General features: G+C 43.1%; 1 protein-coding gene across 2 annotated transcripts in view; it reads right to left on the reverse strand.

The window, feature by feature from the left end:
• The window catches only part of TRIM24 (tripartite motif containing 24), a 163,342-nt gene that overhangs the window by 28,622 nt on the left and 110,145 nt on the right, over positions 1–24,575 (reverse strand). The window contains exons 9-13 of one of the 2 annotated variants that reach the window (XM_050945558.1): positions 22,845–23,110; positions 16,568–16,732; positions 14,456–14,635; positions 12,612–12,747; positions 9,939–10,011 (exon numbers count right to left, since the gene is read on the reverse strand). In XM_050945558.1, the coding sequence (XP_050801515.1) occupies positions 9,939–10,011; positions 12,612–12,747; positions 14,456–14,635; positions 16,568–16,732; positions 22,845–23,110 (820 nt within the window). Of the gene's footprint in view, positions 1–9,938; positions 10,012–12,611; positions 12,748–14,455; positions 14,636–16,567; positions 16,736–22,844; positions 23,111–24,575 lie in introns of both variants that reach the window. The other variant, XM_050945548.1, reaches the window with a different exon arrangement.

Raw genomic sequence — 24,575 nt, forward strand, 5'->3', positions numbered from 1 at the left:
ACCTGGGCTGTATGCCTCATCGTGCCCCAGTATGACAGCCTGTGGGGAAGAGTGGACCCGTGCTACTCCAGTTCCTTCTCCACTTTTGAGAATGGTAGGACTCCAATGCAGAGGGGAAAGGCGAGTGGATGATGGAGCACCCCTAGGGATCTAACACCTTGAAGAATTCCAGGTCCTGCCCAAAACAAGTAAACTCTCCTTCTTTGAGTTACTGTCCCTAAGGGTGCTCCATGTGAAGACACTCCCAAGCAGTACCTCAGTATGGAAGAGAGGATGCTAAGGAGGTGGATTCAGTACAGTGTAGAACTGCTTCAAGTGCCACGTTAACTCTGGAGCTAGATACTAAAGCATAGTGTATTAATTTAGATAAAATATATGGGCCAAAAGTGTTAACATAACCCAATCATTGTCCAACTTTAAACAATTATAAACAGTGTTGGAGGTTTCTGCTGTTAAAGTCTGATCCCATTCCCTAAAAGAAGAACAGGACAAGCACACAATAGGGGAGAGAAAAGAACAGCAAAAATAAAAAAAATGCAGGTTCTGTCTCCGGAGTTGCCTCTTACTTGCATCCTCGCTGCTGGAAAAAACAAAAGGTACAGCACCGTCTTATCAGCTACTTCGAACTGGCAACTGGCTCACAAGGAGATGCTGCCCAGTTATTTCCTTGCCTCCATTTTAGTGTGGCACTGAATTTAAATGATCTCTCCTCCACAGATAAAGATAGAGACAATAAAAAAAGATACCCACATGGGTCGAAGAGGCAAATCTATGCCTGAATATCAAAAGAAAATCAGTGCGTAGAAATTTGCAAGAAAAGTAAAAGATGGGAGTGAAGAGGATGCATTGCGCTGCAAGTACTGCAGCACTGAGGTCAAGGTCAATGCTCACGCTGACAGAAGAAAGCATGTCAAAAGCAAGCAACATAAGTAGCTTAAAGAAGAAAGTGAGCTTTGGGATAAAAACAGTCAATATCTGGAGCTTTCACCAGACTTTTAATGAAAGAGGACACTGCATGATCGTGTGCATGCTCTGTTTTGCTGGATAACCCCTATTAGTTGCAGAGGGGCATATTGGTGACTTAGTGTAACAATATTGCCAGCAGCAAAAACCTTTCCTAATGCAGACAACCTCACTCCTAAATATCTGAAAGAAAATGATGCCTTAGTATCTAAACTGATGGAATGAATTGACAGAAATGGTCTGATTTTTGACAAGTCTCCTGACGCTTGGACCGTCTGATTCTTGGTCTCCTGTTTCTTTAATTTCAAAGTGAATAAACCCGCATCATTTTGTGCTGATGGGACATTTATCCCCTCTGTTGACAGCCACTTTGTTGATGTAGCAATAACTGACATGTTTGACATGTACCAACTGACTTGGGAAAACATGGTCACAACTAACAGATTCTGCTTCCTACATGGCTAAGTTTGCATGAAACACTAAACTCAATCAGAAACCAGAGCTGCTATGTATTACCTGTCCTGCTCATCTGACTAACATTGAGCTGCCAGCAGCTACTGCTACAGAAGAAATGAAAGACATGAAATCTTGCATCAATGCATGCGGGGCCATTTTCAAGCATGGGAACAAGTTGAAGGCTTTGTTTTACACAGTGTGAGACAAGTGCAGAGCCTACTGCTGATTACCTACCCATTTTGTGCCACATTGGTGTATGAATTTGTACTTTGCTGCCTGTCATATAAATAACATGGATTGTGCTAATGCATCTCCTAGATCATCCTCAGTTTGTTGGTTTTAAAGCAGAAACTCTGAAGAGACTGGTAAATAACCAAAATAACTGTGTACCAAGAGGACATTCCTTGTTGAAAACCTGGAATCACTGTGTAACACAGAAAACTCGAGTTTTCTCCAACTACTGACAACACATTTGTTGATACAGACATTTTCTGGATCCTGATAGCCAAAATCTCAGCTGAACTGAGCACAAAAGCTGCAGAAGAAACATACAGAGTAAAAACCCAGATGTTTCTGGAAATCTTTGCAACATGAGATCATCAAAAAAGCATTCAAAACCTTTAACACAATGCTCAGCCAGGAATGGGAAACCCCGAAGTGTTTAGTGCCAAAGATTCTTTTTTGAATGTCATCCAGGTGTTGCACCTCCTTCCTCAAGGTGAATTTTGCAGCAGATTACGGCCATTATGCCAGACTGTTTCCACCATTTTCCACTAAAGATGAAATTTCAAATCTGAAAGGGGAAATTTGCAATTACATGAGCATACCTAACCCTGGCAATCTGAAACTGGATGTGCTGGCTCTTTGGAACAGTCATTAAGACACAATTCCCAACATCAGCAAAGTGGCATGGCAAGCTTTGAGTGCACCCCCTGGATCTATCTACTGGTTCAGAGCGCTCATTTTCAAAAGTTCGACTACCTCAAAGACAGCACAAGGTACTTTGAAGAAAGTTACGCACGCATACGCAAACCAAGATTTCTGGAAAAGCTACTAGCTCTGACAAAGACCAAAAAATACCTTTGTACATAATTTTTTCAATGATACTGTAGTAAAATGTGTATATTATGAACTTATGTTTTTCTTTTTTCTTGCTTTTTATTATTTTTTAACCTGATTTCATTCCAGTTTTAATGTCCCGATCCTAACACAGTTCTTAATTCGGAATCTCACTTTTGTACCTTTTCCCTTCAACATTTGTTGTTATTGTGACACCTTATGAACTTAAGCTCCCTTTTTCCTATTTGAGCTCACATTTAGGGTAAGTTTGTAGGTCCAAACATCATACTCTGAGAATGTGTGAACAGAGGACCGGGTGGCTGTTTTACAAATGTTCTTGATGGGTACCTTTCTAAGGAATACTATGGAAATGGATTGAGCCCTAGTGGAATGAGCAGTGCCTTTAGGAGGGCGTGTATCCCAGAGGACTTGCAGCACGTCAAAATACACCCCAAAACCCATTTAGATATTCTGAATAGAAATAAAATGATCCCTCAGCCTCTCGGCAAAAGAAACAAATCTAAGGAAACCCCTAAAGGGCTTAATCTGGTGAAGGTAGAAGGCCAGCATTGTTCTTATGTATAGACTATAGAGACTGGATTAGTCCCTGGAAGGGTGAAATTTGGGGTAAAATAACTGGCAATTGAATATCCTGACTGATTTGGACTTCTGACACTGTAGGGTAGAAACAAGAATGGGGATGCAATGTAGCTTTATCTGGATAAAACACTGTATACAGTGGGTCAGCCATGAGGGCTTCCAGTTCCCCAGCCATTCTGGGCAAAGTGATTGCCACAAAAAATGAAAACTTGAAGGACAGATGCAGGAGCAAGCAAGAGGCCTTGGGCTCAAAAGTGGGTCCTCTTAATGAATTAAATTGCAAATTGAGGTCCTATGGTAGAGCAGGGCCCTGCACTGGAGGAAACTGATTAAGAAAGCCCTTAAGAAATTTCACAGACTCAGATTCCAAGGCCAGAAGGGACCTTTGTGTTAATTTAGTTAGAACTCCTCCTGAATAACACAGACCACTGAACTTTTCCAAAATAATTCCTAAAGCAGATCTTTTAGGAAAAAAATCCTTGATTTTAGGTTAAAGTGAAGGAAAAGCCACCACAAACCTCGGTAAAAGTTTCCAATGCTAAATTACTATTAAAAATTTATGCCTTAATTCCAGTTTGAATTTCTCTAGCTTCAACTTCCAGATATTGGATTCTGTTATTCTCTTCTCTACTAGATTGAATGTTATTAAATATCTGTTCCCCATGTAGGTACTTGTAGATTATAAATCAACTCACACCATAACTGTCTCTTTGGTAAGCTAAATAGATTGAGCTCCTTGAGTCTATCACTACCAACCATGTTTTCTAACCCCATAATCATTCTTGTATCTTTTCTCTGAACCCTCTCCAATTTATCAACATCCTTCTTGAATTGTGAACATCAGAAGTGGACAATATTCCAGCAGTGGGTACACCAGTGCTAAACAAACCTCTGTTCCTACTTGAGATGCCTCTGTTTATACATCCAAAGATTGCATTAGCTCTATAGGTCACAGAATCACACAGGGAGCTCATGTTCAACTGACTATCCACCACAACCAGTGTTCCCTCTAATTTTTTATGTCCATGTGCAGAATGAAATTTGTTATATGCACCAATATGGAGGTCATGTGTGACACATCACCTTCATATATGTGCACATAACAAAAATCATGTGGTGGGGATGGGGCTGAGGGGTTCAGTGTGCGGGAGGGGGCTCAGTTATGGCAGAGGGTAGGGTGCAGGGGATGAGCTCCAGCTAAGGGTAAAGGCTCTGGGATGGAGTCAGGGATGAGGAGTTCAGGATGTGGGAGGGGGCTCAGGGCTGGGGCAGAGGGTTGGGGTGCAGGGTCTGGGGTGGGGCCAGGGATGAAAGGCTTGGGGTGCAGGCTTCCCAGGGGCTGAAGTGGGGGAGGAAGGGAGGAGAGAGAGAGAGAGAAAAAACACAGACTCCCCTCCCCCTCCCCCCCCCGCCCTCTCTCTCGCTGCAGCAGCTCAGGGCCAGGTGAGATGTACCTGTCTCCAGCCGCTCCAGTGGGGCTGGGCAGAGGAAGGGGCTCCTCTCCCTGGCAGCTCCAGTGGGCCTGGGCTGGGGAAGGCACCTCTCTCCGCCGCGACAGGTCTGGGGTTGGGGGAGAAGCATCTCTCACTGCTGCAGCCCTGAACCCCTATGTGGGGCTTAATAGACAATTGTGCAGCCGCGCAGCTTAGAGGGAACTTGGACCACAACCTCCAAATCTTTCAGTGTTATGGCTCCCTAGAACAGCATTCCTCATCCTCATCCAGAATGATATTCTCTGTTCCAAGATGTATACATCTATATTTAGCCATATTAAAAACACATTGTTTGCTTGCATCCAGTTTACCAAGAAATCCAAATTCCTCTGAATCAGTGACCTGTCCTCTTCATAAATTAACCACCTCCTCAATTATTGGGCCATCTGCAAACTTTATCAGTGATGATTTTATGTTTTCTTCCATAACATTGATAAAATTGCTAAATAGCATAGTACCAAGAACCAATCCCTGTGGAACCCCACTGCAAACACATCCGCTCAATGATGATTCCCCATTTACAATTACATTCAGACTTATCAATTAGTCAGTTTTTAATCCAGTTAATGTGTGCCATGTTAAGTTTATATTGTTCTAGTTTTTTTAATCAAAATGTCATGGTTGTAGAATGTACGAAGACTTAGGCCTTGTCTACACTACAAGGGAAATTCGATCTAAGCTACGCAATTTGAGTTACCTGGATAGTGTTACTCAAATCGACATAGCTTAGATCTACTTACCGCGGGGGTCCACATTATGCAATGTTGTTGACTCCCTCCACTCTTCTCTATCCAGTGGAGTACAGGAGTCGACAGGAGAGTGATCTGCAGTCGATATAGCGGGTCTTCACTAAACAAGCACTGAGAATCCATTTGGCAATTGGAATGCTGTGATAGCAGCTAAGTGACCATTGACAGAGCTCTGCGACAAACCCAGCAGGTTTTAGATTCCGAAGGTAATAGAGAATGAACATAAGGGAAGAGTTGGCAGGAGATATGGGGGTTTGGGCACATCAAATCTGGCAATATTTCCACTTCTGCAGGTGATAGGCCTGCTCACTCCGGAGAGATCTAGTGATGTCAGACTGTGCCAGGAGAGATGGTTTCTTCAACAACTCTATTCTTTGAGGCGTTCCTCCATTTGGGGGAGTCCAACAACAGTACTAACATCTCAGCTCCATGCCCAGTGGGAGACCCAGTGATACCTACACTGGGACATGAAGTCTCCCTAATCCCAAGTCCAAGTGAAGATTTTTCTCTCTACTCTTAGTCTATCAGGGGAGTGGGAGTCTCTTATGTTTGGCAGTCTTCTGAGAGACCAAATCCAGCCCTTGGTTTCTGGAATTCAGAGCCAGAACAGATAATGTCTCTGGAGTACTCGGTGTGTCTGAATCTGATGTACCAAATGGGAAGTTGGATCCCATAAGTCTAAGGGAGCGCTCCATGAGAAGCGGTTTTAAACCGTCTTCCCTCAGTTTACAAGATCTGCTCTGGAATCCTGCATTTGGACAAGATCTGGGCTTCTGCAAGGGAGTGGAGGCAGCTAGCATTTCCATCACTGAGGGGAAAGACCTGTGGCAGGTCTAGCAAGGCTTGAATCCTAGGACCTTCTGGCATAAACTGCTAAAGCAAGCCATGGTCAAGAAGGCCTGAGGAAAAAAGGAAGGACCTGACCTTGAAGAAAAAAGGAGGAATGTGACACAAGAAGGGGAGGGACACAATCGAAGCACAAACCCTGCTAAGAACTAAAAATTTAAATAAGCTACTAAGAAAAGATTTTTAAGAGAGTATAAAGAAGCAACTGCCTCAGCTAGATAGCAGACACTACATAACTCCGTGTTGAGCTATGGGCAACTGAGAAGGTATTGGAGTGGTGCAGCTCTGCTCCCTCCTACATGCCCTCATGTCTGAGTATGTAGAGGCATACTATAAAGGCACAGACCTGCAGACACTGCTAACAGAAAAGTCTCTGGTCAAGAGTATACAGGGGCATGCAAATCACATGGAGCTCCGACAGAGACAATCATTTGAACTAAAAATTTATTTATTTTGTGCAAGTAGATTTTGCAGACATCTAATGTATTTCAAAATTTATGTATAAATAAAACATTGAACTTTGACATCATAAGAAGATACAGTGCCTTCATGACTTTTACTATATAAATACAAAAGAACAAGAAATATTCTGTTAAAAGTATCTGAATTTCCTCTTCCAGTAACACAAACACATTCTCTGCTTTTTCTCAACATGAAAACTTAACTCTATATTAATTGTATGCCTTGATCTATTGGAACACATTAACAGACCTGCTCTTCAGACAGCATTGTCTAGCTATTTGTTCATGAATATTCCATCATTTCTAGGGCGGTCAAGCAATTTAAAAAAATAACAGTTTGATTAATTGTAATTAAACAATAGAATGCCATTTATTTAAATATTTTTGTATATTTTCTACATTTTAAAATATATTGATTTCAATTACAACACAGAATACAGAGAGTACAGTGCTCACTTTTTATTACAAGTATTTTCACTGTAAGAAAAACAAGAAATAGTATTTTTCAATTCACCCAATACAAGTACTGTAGTGCAATCTCTATCATGAAAGTTGAATTTACAAATGTAGAATTATGTACAAAAAACCTGCATTCAAAAATAAAACAATGTAAAATTTTAGCGCCTGCAAGTCCATGCAGTCCTACTTCCTGTTCAGCCAATCACTCAGACAAACAAGTGTGTTTACATTTGCAGGAGGTAATGCTGCCCGCTTCTTGTTTACAATGTCACTTGAAAGTGAGAACAGGCGTTCCCATGGGACTGTTGCAGCCGGCACGACAAGATATTTACATGCCAGATGTGCTAAAGATTCATTTCTTTTCATGCTTCAACCACATTACAGGGGACATGCGTCCATGCTGATGACAGGTTTTGCTCGATAACAATCCAAAACAGTGCAAACCGATATATGTTCATTTTCATTATCTGGAGTCAAGATGCCACCAGCAGAAGATTGATTTTCTTTGTTGGTAGTTCAGGTTCTGTAGTTTTCTCATTGGAGTATCACTCTTTTAAAACTTTTTAAAAGCATGCTCCACACCTCGTCCCTCTCAGATTTTGGAAGGTACTTTGGATTCTCAAACCTTGGGCTGAGTGCTGTAGCCATCTTTCAAAATCTCACACTGGTACCTTCTTTACATTTTGTTAAATCTGCATTGAAAGTATTCTTACAATGAACAATGTGCTGGGTCATCATCTGAGACTGCTATAACATGAAATATATGGCAGAATGTGGGTAAAACAGAGCAGGGGACACGCAATTCTCCCCCAGGAAGTTCAGTCAGAAATTTAATTAGTTTTTTTTTTTTTTTTTTTTTTTTTTTTTAAACCAAGTGTCATCAACATGGAAGTATGTGCTCTGGAATGGTAACCGAAGCACAAAGGGGCATACACTTCTCAGCTCTATGAGCTAAGATCACCGTCGGGTCCAGGCACGTCAGGAGGCGGAAGGTGAGGAGCATCGCGCAGGAGGCTGTACTGGGTGTGGTCAGGAAACACATCGCCAGGGCCCCCTCCAAGCAGGATGTTGCCACCTAGCTCAGCAGCTCCCTGGAGGTTGAGTTCAGGAGAGAGCTGTCCTCTCTCTGGTCCCGCACCCACAACACCTCGAGATGCCTGGGTAAGAGGATCGGCTGCTGCTGGAAGTGATGCGAGGAGCACTGGGAGCTGGGAATACTGGTGCCACGTGTAAAGATCCCGGACCACACCATCGTCACCCTGACCGCCAGAGCCATGCTGGAAAGGTCCCTGAAAGACGCCATCCGCTGCCACTATGCCGAGAACCTCAAGTGGAAGCCAGACCAGGGCAAGGTGTTTGAGGTGTCCAGCAAGTAACCACTTCCTCTCCGGGGGAGCTTCACTAGGTTTGCCAACTGGCGGTTCGTCCACAGGGCCCGACTCAACTGCGTTCCCCTCAATGGAGCCATCCGCCACAACAACCAGGACAAGCGCTGCAGAAAGTGCGGCTTCGCGAATGAGACCCTGCCGCACGTCCTGTGTGGATACAAGCAGCACACTGGAGCTTGGCGGCACCGCCACACCACTATCCAGAACCGGCTGGCGAAAGCCATCCCGCCATCCCTGGGGAAGATCACCCTTGACTCTGCCATCCCCAGGACAGACAGCTGACTGCGGCCCGACATTGCCATGACAGACGCAGAAAAGAAGGTGGTCTTCCTGGTAGACATCACTGTGCCTTTCGAAAACCGATCGGCTTTCCACGAGGCCCGAGCACGGAAGGAGTCGAAGTACGCCCCACTGGCCAAGACCCTGAGAGCCCAGCGCTACGAGATCCAGATACACACCCTGATCATAGTAGCCATGGGCTCGTGGGACCCTCACAATGAGCCGTTTCTGAGAGCATGCGGAGTCGGTCGACGCTACGTCCGGCTCATGAGACAAATGTAAACAAACTTGCTTGTCTTAGTGATTGGCAGAACAAGAAGTAGGACTGAGTGGATTTGTAGGCTCTGAAGTTTTACACAGTTCTGTTTTTGAATGCAGTTATGTAACAAAAAAGGAACCTACATTTGTAACTTGCACTTTCAGGACAAAGATTGCACTATAGTACTTGTGAGGTGAACTGAAAAATACTATTTCTTTTGTTTATAATTTTTACAGTGCAAATATCTATAATAAAATTATATACAATTTGATTTCAGTTACAACACAGAACACAATATGTATGAAAAAATGTAGAAAAACATCCAAAATATTTAATACATTTCAATTGGCATTCTATTGTTTAACGGTGCAATTAAACTGCAATTAATTGCAATTAATTTTTTTGAGTTAATTGCATGAGTTAACTGCGATTAATCACCCTAATAATTTCTTTATTTTTGTAGTATCAAAATATCTAGTACTCACTTAACTGACCGTATTATGGTTAAAGCTTCTTATTTATAATCCTCTCTGTAAAGCTGATTCCTCAAATCTGAAGTTACTTATGGTTCAGTGAGGATTTTCTGGTCCAGAATTTAAAAAAAACACAGTTGTATAACTGTCATGAACTTTACACCATTATTTACAGTACATGGTTATCAAAACATCTGATCAAGCTGTCAATCTCACAGCTACCACAAGTTTTACATATTACAAGTCTTTAATGAGCCATTAATAAATTAGACATGAAATTAGCACTTTTAGGCCTTGAAGAATATTACAATAAAGCCATCGGAAATGGTCTCTCCAACGAAGTGACATGGCAAACCTTGACAGATTACTGGTGAAAGGTTCTATCAACTGCAGTTGCATGCATATAGTGTCCTTTGAGATTGAAGCTATGTTTTTTTCAATTGGTCTGCTTACCTTCCTCTGCTTCCAACACTGGAGGCACTGGGTGAGCGAATTGGAGGGTGGACACTGGTCATAGTTACTGGTCCTAAAAAGCAGATAATTAGGGGGACAAAGAAAAAAGCCAGGTTTGTTCATGCAAGAAATCTTGCATTTAATTTTCTCACAGAGAAGAACAGAGATTTGTGTGTAAGTATTCATTTTGATCTCTTGATATTGATTGTTCAGACCATCCTACACATTCTATTTGTAAAACAGACCAGAATATGTTTCTTCCTCTCCTCTACTGTGACTTTGGTCATTCTTTACTCATTTAACCCAAGGCTAGAAAAGAATGAGACATCTTATCCTGCACATTTCCAATCCAGAGTATTTGTTCACTCTTTTTATTTAAAAAGTATTAAGAGAGGGCAAAATAATGAAATTCAGAGACAGTGAGTACGCACTTACTGACAGATGGAAAAATCACCACCCGCTAAGTGGAAAAAAGAATGATTTCACTGCTGTAGGTATGTTCATTGGAAAGATATGCTTCACAACAAGCAAATACATAGCTGTAATACAGGAATTTATAAAGTGCTAAAATAACTTTAGCTACTGGAACTAGGAAAGGCGTAACCACAGAAAGTCTGACATTTTGTGATGTTCACAGCTTCTGCAATGTATTTGTGTTCTTTCAACCCACAACTAAACATTTCTCCATCTGATCTCACAATAGCAGAGTGTCATCTCTAACCACAACCTCATCTTCTTCAGCATCTTCCATCTGTCCTCTGCTCTTATACCTCTGACCTCCAAGCCAACATCCATGACTTCAGCATTCCCAGACCACGCTGCTGTAGGACTCAGCTGTCAGTGGCTCAACTCAATTCTCTCCATCATACTGGACTCCTTCACCTGTCTCTCTCACAGTAAAATCCATTCCACTAACCCCAATTTCCTCTTCCTCCACTCATGAGCACACCGAAGAAAGTCCCAGAGGCAAGAACCTCTTCTGTTACAAACTTATTCTTCCCTCCTGCAATTTCCTCACCTTTTTCCTTAACTTCAATCCCATTAGATATCTTTTCCACACAATATAACACTAGGATATTCCTCATCCTAGATCAGGGGTCGGCAACCTTTCAGAAGTGCTGTGCCGAGTCTTCATTTATTCACTCTAAGTTAAAGTTTTGCATGCCGATAATACATTTTAATGTTTTTAGAAGGTCTATTTCTATAAGTCTATAATATATAACTAAACTATTGCTGTCTGTAAAGTAAATAAGGTTTTTAAAATGTTTAAGAAGTTTCACCTAAAATTAAATTAAAATGCAGAGCCCCCCAGACTGGCAGCCAGGACCCAGGCAGTGTGAGTGCCACTGAAAATCAGTTTGTGTGCCACCTTCGGCATGTGTGCCTCAGGTTACCTACCCCTGTCCTAGATCCTACCTTGTACAACTGTCACCTCACATCCCTCTCTCTGACTTGGATCTTAACCCTCCCCGCCACCACAACTCAGGTTTCCAGCTTCCCCACTCTACTGTAATTGCTTTAACTTAATTGTCTTTAACTACCTCTTCATGGTCAAACCTTGGTGTTTCTACTCCATCCTCATCCTCCTCAGTCTTTCAGCCATCTCAGATAGCTGATCATACTCCATCTTCTTAAAATATTGCCTTCCTGTTGTTTTCACAACTCCATACTGTCTTAGTTTTTCTACCTCTGTGGTCATTCATTCAGCCTTTCAGTGGCTGAACCACCTTCTCTTTCCCTCCACTAGTTTCCAGGCCACTAATGGCGCACTTTTATTTTCCCTCTCTACATCTTTTCCCTATGTAACTTCATCTAGTCGTATGCTGCAACTATTTTCTCTGTACACTGACTATGAAATCTAACTCTCTACTCCTGAGTTCTCTCTCTCCAAGCAATTCTTGATTAGTTCATTGCTCCGACTTTTCTGGTTCCCTTGCCATCAACAAAAGAAAAACCAAATTTTGTCTTCCCTTACAAGCCTTCCATGCTTCTTAACTCTCTCCGTCACAGTAGACATCATCACCATTATACCTATCACTCACGCTTGTAACTTGGACATCAACTTTGACTCCATTCTCTGTCTAGAGCTTCACATCACAGCTATCTAAATCTTGTGGCTCACATGCTCAGGGTCTAACTGATTTCTATATGTGGAGTTGGGAGGGAATTTTCTTCTCAATCAAATTGGCAGTGACTGTGAAAGGGTGAGGGGTTCACCTACCTCTGCAGTGTATGGGTAGAGGTCACTGACAAAGATTATCTGGGTTTATCTGTTCCCTATCATTATGGGGAGCCTGGGGTACTGATGTACTTCAGTCCCTCCTAGTCTCTCCTTGTAGCACTTAATAGTGTTGTCGCCTGTGGGTTGTAATATTTTGGTATAATTTCAGTTGTTGGGTTTAGTGTGCGAGGGCTGAGTGGTCATGGTGGCCTGTGATATACAGGGGGTCAGACTAGATCTGATCTTTTTATCTCTGACCACAATGCTAAAACTCTTAGTCAGGCCCTCATCTCCCTTTTGATCAATGCCAGCCTTCTCCCTTGTCTTGAACTTATCAGTATGGTGTAATAAGATAGATAATAATACATTAAGTTGATAAATGGGAACTCTGAGATCAGGGAGTAAAGTGCTAGATTCCCACTATACCATTTAAATCAGGTTAATCACCATACCCAAGAGGCCTGGAGATGGCACTGATGAATTTGGTGACTGGACGGTTCTGTTTGAAGGGGGTTTTGGCTGGCTCTGCTCCACGATACCATCTTTCCTTACAATGTTATCCAGGGTAATGTTTCCCGTACACTCAATCTAAAAGATGAAAGAAAGGAGATTACTGTTAAGACAAAAATAACACAATCAATATAGCCATCTTATCAGACTTTATCTTAGTTTGCACTTCCACACCCTCTTTCAACATGCTCATTTATTTTATTTAATTAAAAAAAAACATGCAAATATATACAATTCAAAGAATTAATTCAGGAATCACCTAATGAGCAACCCAACATGTTCCACATGTGCGGAGCACACCCTGGCCAGAGGACATGCATATTCAGTAGAAAAGTAGAAAGTGTCAGCTAATTGGTTATGCCTTTTCAGCCATGACACATGAGGTCAGAACAATGAGACACCCGTTTTAGAGGAAAACCAGCCTCAATTTATCATCCCAGCCCACTGAAATTGTCACACATGCTGCAGGATTAGAGAAATGGTCTTTGAAACACTAATACTCTAAATAAGAGTGTCTAGAAAACACAAATCACTTTAGGATTATACTTTTCTAAAGCATTGACATGGCAAGCTGCATCTTGCAAATCCATGTATAGCAGCTGCACTGACCTTTGACACTTACTATACATTAGTGTGATGATGTTACTACTGAAGTGTTTGGAAACAGCACATTATATTGTTCTTAATCACTACTAATATAGTGAGGTACCTAATAGCATGTACTCAATGATATACAAGTTAAACAGAGCTGCTGATAGTATTATGCATGCAGAACAATGGCAAAGTACTTGTCATGGATTCAAATTACATGTTTATGATTGCAGTGTGATGTGTTTTGTGTGTATTAACTAAGTATCTTAAAACAATTTTAAATGATGGGGTATCCAGTTCTCATTACATTGTGCTATCACAATGCCTCTGCCAATGTTTTCAATTAAAAAATAAAAGATAAAAAGGTTATCAAAGATCTGAGAGCAACTCACAAGGACCAGGAGACAGGACGAAGAAACAGAGATGAATAGCAAACTACTACTATAAAGCATGAAATTTCAGTTATTCATAAACTGTTGAGAGCTGTTTAAGTGCAATTTTATTATTTTTGACACAATGAAGTAGATTGCTTAAAGCTCAAAATCTCTATTTGGCCCTCCGATACGGATATAGTAATCTGAAGAGACTTTTACTGTATTCCAGTTCAAAGTCTATTAGATAAAACACAGCAAGATTATGACATTCCTTCCCCTCCTACCACACAAAAAAATTGTGGGAGATGAGCTAACCCCCATTCCCATCCATAGGAAAAAAAATACTGAATGCACTGATGAAGAAAAATTACTTCAGCCTAGCACTGTACATTAATATCTACATGGGACAGACTTTCAATTATACAGAAACCTCAGTAATATAGTACCGAGACACTAGATTTACAGCATGTACTATTACATGTCATGGGTCTTGATGACCAAAGCTGAGGAAACTCATTTTTTATTAGCAGCAACTGAAGAAGATGACAGATGAAGGCTAGTAAGTGTCTACATAAGAAGAGTACAATTGCATTCTTCATTCTTACTCTTCCTGCCAGCCCTAAATCCCTTAAAAGCAGTGCCTCCAGAACAGTGCAGGAGCATGAAGTAAAACCTGAACTGTTGCTTTCTATATTGTACCAGTTTGGTAGGTAGGTAGGTAAAGAATTTCAGTGTCAAAGACCTTTCCATTGATCACCTTTTGCAAACAGTAAATTCACGTTAAAATAAAAGCTGTAAACCATTGCTTGTGTTACTCTTACATCAGGAAGAGAAGGTAGGGTATAAGAACTACCCACTGGAGAACTCAGATCTACCATGGGTGGACCAAATGTCTTCCCATCATACCCTGCAGCACTAGTAACAGTGGGACTGGAAGGGGTGGATGTAGTGCTGCTTGCAGTTGACGAGGCAGCTGAAGCTTGTCCACTGCTTATCTGCCACTAAACAAAACAAAAAACAAACAAACAAAACAAACAACCAGAATTCATCCATTGTTCCTTTGCATGGTAGAATACATTTATTACATAATCTGACTCTAATATGTTTGAACCAAGCAAGTGGCAACACAAAAGCAGAATGAGCTGAAATTAGAACTGAAATTCATATTTGCTTTGTAGTCTCACTAGAAATGGAAAAAAAGAAATGGAAAAAAAAAAAAGGTAGGACAAATGTATGAGATTTTAAAAAATCTTAAAATGTAATTTCCTGCTGATAACATGTACTAGTAGTTACATGTGTGAACATGCACAATGTTGCAGAGAGACAGAATAGTTTTAGTGGAATAAACGCACTACCGACAATGGGCTGAGCGTCAAAAGCTGCTCCGGTATTTTTAGTACTGTAAACTAGGTACTGTTATTTAAGTGGACAGTGGAACGATGTTGGGGTGGGTTTTTTTAATGTTTTAAAAGGACTTATAAAGCAAATCAATCTTCTCTTTGATTCAATTCAAATGACTGTGATAGCCATGGCACTATTATTCCATTTCTTAGGTCACAGACCGGTGTTTCATTCCTTCATTCCTATGGTGGCAAGATACTCTACTCTTTTTAAGTGTACAACAAACCTCAAATTATGCATTGGTTCACTGGTATTTGCCTCACTGAGCAGCTAGAAAGTATCTGAAGTATTCACTCTTATCCTCACGTAACTGCTGATCAGCTGGGGATTGATCACTTGCAGCAGAAGGTCCACAACTGTGGAATTTCTTTCCTCTAAGAGTCCAGGTTTGGGAAGCTCCAGAGCCTAGTGGCAACTACAGCTTTTTAAATCAGGCTTTTGCCTGCTTGCTGGTGCAGTAGCCAGGAGGGAAGTTAGAGGGCAGGGTTTTCTACTCTATTTGTTCATGGAAGGCAATGAACAGAACTTGTGTTTGTGTTAAGTTTTGAAGGCTGCCCAGAAGTCAGCGAAGATACAAAATAAATATAGCAATAAATTAAAGCAAACATTTAAACCATAAATCACTCAGGCAACAGTTACATTACAGCACTTACTGTGACACAGCTGCAACTGTGCTGCTGTAGTGCTTGTGGTGAAGATGTTCTAAGCCAGTGGTGAGCAACCTGCAGCCCATCAGGGTAATCTGCTGGTGGGCTGTAACAGTTTGTTTACATTGATCGTCCGCAGGCACGGCCGCCCGCAGCTCCCAGCACATCCCTGTGGCCCACGGTGCTTCCTGCAGCTCCCATTGGCTGGAAATGGCGAACCACACACTGGGAGCTGCAGGCAGCCGTGCCTGCAGACGATCAGTGTAAAGGAACCGTCTAGCTACCCACCGGTGGATTACCCTAGGGGCCGCTGGTTGCCCACCGCTACTCTAAGCCGACGAGAGAGAACTCTCCCATTGGCTTAGTAACTCCTGCCTCTGCTAGTGGCGGTAGCTATACTAACGACAGAGATAGTACTGTCTACACCAGTGCTTACGTCAGTATAACTTACATCACTCAGAGGTATGGTTTATTTACACTCCTGATGACGTAAATTATACTGAAGTAACATGCTGTGTAGACAAAGTTAACTCTTCCACTAGTCAAAGTAGTTGGAATGGATTGGACTTGACAATTAACTCATTTCAAAATCATCAGGTATCTTGTCATGGACTAGAACAGTGGTTCTCAACTTGCGGGCCACTTGCGGCTCTATCAACATACAGCTGTATGGTCCAGAGACTATATATATTGTGTGGATGCAGCCCACATAATAGAGAGAGCTGCATATGCAGCCCACAATGGTAAATAGGTTGAGAATCACTGGACTAGATAGTAGTCTATTCACTGCAAATCCACCCTGGAAAAGTAAGGCATGTAAGTTATAAAATGAATATTCATATTATTCCATTTTTATTTTTAGGTGGGTGAGTGGAAAAAGTTTACCTGTTTAATAGCTTGCTGTGCCAAGAACGCCATCTGCAATGGGTTGGGCTTTATTGTTAGTCTCGGTACATTCTGGTTCTGGGGACCCCTCATTTGTTGAGCAGGAAGAATTGACCCATTAGAGTTGGGATTGTGATTCTGAAAGTTAATCAAGCGTGGAGGTGGCTGCTGGAAGAGATAGACAATCCCCTCAGTTAACTGTCTGAAGACTAACACCAAACACTCCAGAAAAAACTCCATCCTGAACCTCCCATTTTAAGCTTTAAAATACATGACTAATATAGTACTGAATCATTCACTCAAACACAAGATGAAATCAGATATCAGAATTGATGCATCTTGACAATTAAGAGTAAAATATAACAGATTAGTTCAGGTAGAATAATTAATTGTAATCACTGGGGCAAATTGTGTAATGATTTGAAAGAGGACATTACGTACCTCTAACTGGCAGTTCTTCTGTATTCCACTGTGGGTTACGCCTGGGCACCATGTGCCTGGAGCTAGAGAATTTGAAAGCATTGTCCATTGGTCCGCAGATGTGCCCTGGCTCCCTTTGTGCCTCTGACCGAGGGGATGAAGGGTGGGGCAGACCGATCACCTCTCCAGGTCCTTCTCTACCACGAATCAGGTAAGATCAGAGGCAGAGGGGAAGGATGACATATAGTGGAAGCCAGGTAAGGACCATGCATCTGAAAGAACCTCCAGCTAGATAAGTAACCACCTCCTCTTCTTGGAGTGATGGTTCCTATTGCATTGCACTGTGGGTGACGGACAGGCAGTACCTAAGCAGGAGGAGGGTTTGAGGATGTAGATGGTAGGGCTGAGCAGAGTATCACCATCCCAAAGGAGGTATCTGCAGAAGAATCCTAAAATCATAGAATATCAGGGTTGGAAGGGACCTCAGGATGTTATCTAGTCCAACCCCTGCTCAAGGCAGGACCAATTCCCAACTTTTTTTTTTTTTTTTGCCTCAGATCCCTAAATGGCCCTTCAAGGATTGAACGCACAGCCTTAGGTGTAGCAGACCAATGCTCAAACCACTGAGCTATCCCTCCCCCCAGTGTATGCTGTCTTGCAAATGTGTGAATCGAGCCCCATGTGGTTGCTTTATAGATGTTTAGGAAGGGTCCCTCTTGAAGAAATGCTATGGTTGTTGCTAATGCTCTGGTGGAACAAGGTTAGAAAGCTGAGAGTAGAATGCAATTAGAAATCTATTTGGAGATTCTCAGGGTGGAGATGACATGCCCTCTGATTCTTTTTTCTATAGCGACAAACAGTCTGATTGGTTGATTGGTTTTGTTCTCTATAGGTAAAAAGCCAAGGCTTGCCAAATATTGAGAGAGTGGAGTCTTTATTCGTCTGTGGAAGCATGTAGTTTTGGGAAGATCACAGGGAACTGAATGGATTGGTTAAGGTTAAATTCCTAAGCTACTTCAGGGGGTATTTGGGATATAAACACAAATAAACCTTATCCTTATGGAATTTGTGTATGTATGATCTGTCATCACCACTCCAAGTTCATCAACCCTTCTCGCTGAGGTGATGGTTACAAGGAAAGCAAAACCCTTTATGGAAAGAAGGGACATGGAGCAAGTAGCTAAAGGTACAAAGCTGAGTACAGAGAGAACAAGGTTTAGGTCCCACTGGGGAGCAGAATTCTGAATAGATAGGAAGGTTCTTATTAGGCCTTTCCAGAATCTACTGGTCAGTGAATGTGGGAAGATCAAGTAGCCCTGCGAAGGTGGATGGTATGTGCTGATCGTTGTCAAATAAATCCGCAAGGAGCTGACAGACAAATCTGATGTTTTCAAAGATAGAATACAGTCCAAGATGACTGGGAGAAAATAGTCTCTGGGAGGATGCCTCTTTTGTGTGCTCAAGAAAAGCAGCGCTTCCATTTAGCTAGCTGGAATTTTCTAGTAGACTCCTATCTGCTATTAGAGAGGATGATTCGTACGGTTGTGAGGTATGAACATTCTAGGGATGATGCCCAGCCAAATACCAAACATTCTCAGGATAATACCCATTCAAATACTGAGGACTCATGGGGGGCGGACGTGGATCAAAATGCTTGCTCTTGCCCTGCCACTGGGTCAGGTGCTTGGGGAACATTGGGAGGACGAGTGGTGGTTGGAATGATATGAAGGAGGTTGGGAAATCAGAACTGTCTAGGCCAGAAGTGAAAAATCAAGATGAGCTGTGCACTGTCCTCCTGGATTTTGTGTAGAACTCGTAGCAGGAACGGTAGCTGAAGGAAGATATAGCTGTACTGGTCCAACCAGGGAAGAAGCAGACTGTCACTCTAGGAGTGGCGACCCAGGGCTCCTCTGAAGCAATATGTAGTGCATTTCCTGTTTGTTTCAGGAGGCGAACAAATCCCTGGTTGGGGTTCCACATAGAAGGAAAATATAATGCAGTACCAAGTGGTGGAGCTCCTGCTTGTGGTCGATGATGAAATGTCTGCTGAGGGAATCTGCAAATAAATTTTGCTTCCCCAGAAGGTAAGCTTCCAATAGGGTGATTTGATTGCTGATACTCCAGTTCCAAGGGCTGATCACTTTTGCACACAGGGAGACTGATCTTGCTCCTCCCTGTTTTGTTGACGTAGAAGACCGTCGTAACGTTGTTTGACATATGGACACAGTGAATACAGATGAAGGAAACAAAGGAGACTTAAGCCTTCAAGATTGCTTGCCACTCCAGGATTTTGACATGCATTCTGGGCTCCTGAGAAGTCCAAGCACCTTGTACTGTGTCACTGTCCATGTGGCCCTCCCAACCTAATAGGGATGCACCTGTAATAATGGTCCTGTCCAAAGAGGAAGGGAGAAAGGGGATGCCCATGCATACCTGATGAGGATCTGTCCACCATAGCAGAGAAGACACTATCTTGGGTTGGAACTGTCACCATGAGGTTCATGGAATGGTGCCTTGAGGAGTACACCAACTGCAGCCATGTTTGAAGCCAACAAAGGTGGTCTAGTGAAGGGTGGTCCCCTAAGGGGTGGTGAGGGTTTTGGAGGAGGTAGGGATGCAAACTCAATTGGATAGCCAGAATGGATTACATTTAGCACCCATTTGTCTGTTATCACACTCCAGGGGTTGAAAAAGTGTTTCATGGCTCTCGAGCTCCCATCAAAAATAACGTTAAGGCAGTGGCTGAGATGCAAAACTTGTTGCAGAGAGTGTAGGGAAGCAGGACTTTCGAAACCTCTGTCTCTTATGTGGTGGTTCATAGACCCACTGAAGGAAAAAATGCTGAGAAGTGTCTAGATTTAACCAACGGGCAGTGAAACTTCTTCTTAAGGGCAGGTGTGTATATCTTCAGAGAGCAAAGAGTAGCCCTGGAATCCTTCGGGTATGGAGGGACTTGTCCATCTTCTGATTAAAGTGGTGTGATTCATCAAAGGGGAAGTCCTCAATAGTATTCTGGACCTCCCTAGGGAACCCTGACACATGGGAACCATGATTCCCTGTGCAGGACAAAGGCAGTAGCCATAGATCCAGAGCAGGGGTGGCCAACCTGTGGCTCTGGAGCAACATGCGGCTCTTCAGAAGTTAATATATGGCTCCTTGTATAGGCAGCGACTCCGGGGCTGGAGCTACAGACACCAGCTTTCCAATGTGCCAGTGGGGCGCTCACTGCTCAACCTCTAGCTCTGCTACAGACCCTGCCCTCACTCCACCCCTTCCTGCCTCCTCCCCTGAGCCTGCCACTCTCTTGCTCCTCTCCCTGCCCCTCAGAGCCTCCTGCACACCACAAAACAGCTGATCAGGAGATGAAGGATGGGCAGGGAGGCACTGATTGGTGGGGCTGCCGGTGTGGGCAGGAGGCGCTGGGAGGCAGAGGGAGTGGAAGCTGATTGGGGGCTGCTGATGTATTATTGTCTCTCTTTGGCAATGTACACTGGTAAATTCTGGCTCCTTCTCAGGCTCAGGTTGGCCACCCCTGCTCTAGAGGAAGCATCAGCGGCATCGACTGCAGACTGGAGTGCAGTCCCGGCTATCAGTCTGCCTTCATCTATCAGAGCTTGAAAATGTGCTCTGTCCTGTTGTGGAGGGCTGTCAGTACGCTCTGCAAACTTGGCATTGTTCAGGAAATCGTATTTAGCCAATAACGCCTGGTAACTGGCTATCTCGACCTGGAGGATAAATGATGAGACCTTTCTTCCCAGCAGATCCAGGCATTTCCCTGTACCAGCAGGAGTAGATCAGGGATGTTGTTGTCTAGCCCTTTCAGAAACAGCATGGACCATCAGAGAGTTGGGAGAGGGGTGAGAAAACAAAAAGTCTGTACCTTTGGCCAGCACATAATAATACTTCTCTACCCTATTGGTAGGAGTACAGCTGGTGGAGTGTGCCTAACTGTCTTAAGAAGGCCCTACTGGAGCTAGCTAACAGGTAGAGCTATTCTGTTGGGCCCAAAGTGTGCAGAATGTTTAAGAGTTTAGAGTCTTGGATCTCCTCAAGAGGAATTTGAAGCTCTCCAACAACTCTGAGGAGAAAGTCCTGGAATTGCCCAGTCACTGTTTTGTCTGGGATGACAACGTCAGTCTTGCTGGTTCTGAAGCATAATGTTCCTCCTCCTCCGATGGATGCAGGTGCAGATCGGAGTGTCTCCTCAGACGGGAGGCAAGGGATGGCTCCCTAGCAAATCAGATCAACTCTGCAAATGGATACTGTCCAAAGGCCCCCCAGTATGGCCAATAGGAGGGGGAGATAGGTGGTCGTGGGGGCCCCCATGGCATGAGGTACCAGCAGCTCAGAGTTAGATGAGGCGGAGGTTGGGCCCAAACCAATATGGGTCTTTTAGGTGGTGGAGGACATGCAGGGCCAGTGAAAAGCAGTTTATCGGAGGGTTCAGAATCTCCCAAGGAGAAGGCTGATTCTGGTTCCAGTGGCAGAACCATTGATGCTGTTGGAAGGGAGATTTATTCTGCATATGGGACGGGTGATAAGCTCCTTCTAGCAGTTGATTCTCCCAGAGGCAATATCCCCCTGGAAGGGAAGGGCCCGGTGGAGGAGGGGATTCCAGATCTGGGAAAGCAAAAATGTCCTGTGAGGTGGCAACAGATCCTTATCTCCCCAGTGTTAGAGGAGTTCTGCTTGTCCAGGCCATTGAAAGTGGTGAGAAGGGCGGTATCTGAAGTTGGCAGTGATCAGAATTCATTGGTGCCAATGGATCCCAGGTTTTGGGACATGCCAGGGATGATGGTACTGATGGAACACAGTCTGGTACCGATGGATCCCAATGCTTACAGGGTTTCTTGTTGTGCCACTGGGACTTAATACATCTTCAGTCCTCATGGGCCAAGCTAGTGGGCTTATTTACAGCCAAATCAGACTTCTTTGAAGTGGACTTAGAGGAAGACTCAGTCTCATGCTTATGAGTGTGCGTCCTGACAAGATCCCGCCATGGGGACTATGAGGGTAGATTCGCCCAAAGCAGAGTCAGACTTTGCAGCAGGAGGTACACTCCTTGCTGAGTCTGGCCTACATATGGGAGGAAGTTCCCCAGTCTGGGTCTGATAGTCATGCCCTTTTCCATGAGGTATTTGTGGAGATAAAAGTTCCTGTCTTTCTTGGGTATGGCCGGGGAACGATCAGCAGATACATTGCGGCAAGGTGCAGTGAGCTGACCCAAGGCAGTACAGGCAGCACTGGTTGTTGCTGCTGACTGAGAAGGACCAGGGGCAGGAAGCAGAGTTTGAAGCCTGGAGTCCCGGGCATAGCCTGGTGCCCTGGGGTTTTTAGACTAATTAAAAGCTAAAACAGTAAAAACTATTTAAACTGTTAATACTATTTACAAACTACATGATTTTTGTTTTGTAGAACTAAGCTGAAGCTGTGGAAATGTAAAGGTTCCGTTTGGACCATGCAGCGGCAAGAAGGAACTGGAAAGGCAGCTGGTTCACGCCATCCTTTATCCTCTTGGAGGCACAAGGCGAGCCAGGGTGCATGTGCAGACCAATGGACACTGCTTTCAAATTCTCTGGCTCCAGGTGCATGTGCAATCCATAGCAGAATAGAACAGGGACCATCACTCGAAGAATAAGATTTCTTTACAATGCTTAGAGATTATCAGAAAGTTCCTGAGATATGGGCACTGAGATCTTGAAAAAATGCTGTAAATACACACAATACGGGCTTCCTTATAACTATATGTGCTAAAGACAGCTGTGCCAATGAAATGTCACTAGAAGTCACCCGGTTATCATTCTGTCAGAACAAGTACAATCAGACATGTCTTCTCTCTGGAACAATGATAGTTTACCTGATGAGAAGCAGGAGTGTGCTGCATGGGACCTAGAATTCTTGGGTTTGGTAGACCCACTGGGCCTGCCCTGCGTTGAGCCTGCTGCCTTTGAGCCATGACCTGCTGCTGCATGTGCTGGAGTCGTAGTTGAGCTAAACTGATCTGTGTTGGAAACTTAGACAGTTGGTTTGAAGGTAAGCCACTTTGTGGCTGCAAATTTGGTTCCATCACAGGGCTCTTGGGCATGTGTGGTGGGGTTTCTTTATCTTCAATTACCAGAGAACCTGGTAAAAAATAAAAATATAAGTTTTAACGTTCACCTTACTCTTTGGAGAGATGCAGGTTTTCATAATTTCCCTCTTTTTATGCCATCAGACCACCATTCCTAATTGCAGTTTAAAGGATGAGTAAACAATTTTTTCCAGAATCAGTGTCAGTGGCAGCAGAACTGCGTGAATTATTGTGCTATCAACAACAATGAGGGCCCTTCCATTATACTGAAAATCATAGGTTATTTAACTTAAACTGAGATACTTTAAAATGCTGCTATTTCATTTTCTTAGATATATTCTAAACAGCACCCAATCACTAAGCTATTTAGTAACACCCAGTTAGCCTTTAGATATTATCACACCATCAGTAAAGAGTCTAGCTAGTATTCTAGTCAACACAACTTAAGGCCTGAGTTTCTTCAACATACAAAAACTATTACAAGACATGGTCTATGGGGAAAAAAATGTTCCCTGATCAACCTTGACTCTGAAGCTTTAACCCCTGGTGGCTTCAACTTCTGAAACTGTGTAATAAACCATTGAGACACTCCAAAAGGGGCCAGTACTAAATCACTATTATTCATGAAATCATTCTAACAGCCTGAAACACACAGGCTCCCACATGGAATTCCTGTTTCCATTTCAGTATCTCTCAGACTTTAAGGGAGCAGAACCCAACAATTCAAAGGCATATCAGAAGGAAGGAAAGAAAGGCTTCCTGGAAATAAAGAAAAAGAGAGTTTCTTTTATACCTATTCACACACACACACACACATTACTCACATGGCTGGAGGGTTCACACCTGAGGAAAAATACAGATACACCCCTTTTGCGATCTCTTTCCCAAAGATAGGTACAGGCAGAGAAAGAAAAAACAGTTACTAACTTGTTCCGTAATGAGACTTCTTCAAAATGTGTTGCACACATCCGTGCCACTTCAGGTGGATGGGTGTCCAGTGCATTAGCTGTGTGATGGTATAAAGGGTGGAGCTGCTGTCCTGTTGACCCCCAAGTCATGGAATGGACATGTCCAACAAGTCTCAAACAGTTATAGAACAAATTAATAACTGTTTTCTTTGAGTGATTACACATGGCCATTCCACTTCAGGTGACAAGCAGTTCAATCTGGAGATGCACAGGAGTCGACTTGAATTATTGTAGGATACGTCCAAATCTGGCATCATCTCTAGACTGTTGGGAGATGGTGTAATGAGAAACAGAAGTATGTACTGATGACCAAGCTGCAGCACTACAAATGTCCAGTATAGAAACACTGCATAGGCCATGTGAGATCGCGCTGAACGTGCCAGCACCCTATCTGGCAGAGTTACATTGGCCAAGATATCACACAAATGTATGCAGGAGGAAATCCATGGAAAGGTTCTGAAAGGAGACTCTCCATGAGTGCCACAAACAGCTGTGAGCACAACCTAAGCAATTTAGTTCTGTCTAACTAGAATGCTAATACTCTCCTAAC

The sequence above is a fragment of the Gopherus flavomarginatus genome, chromosome 1, assembly GCF_025201925.1.
Source record: "Gopherus flavomarginatus isolate rGopFla2 chromosome 1, rGopFla2.mat.asm, whole genome shotgun sequence".
NCBI classification, from domain to species: domain Eukaryota; kingdom Metazoa; phylum Chordata; order Testudines; family Testudinidae; genus Gopherus; species Gopherus flavomarginatus.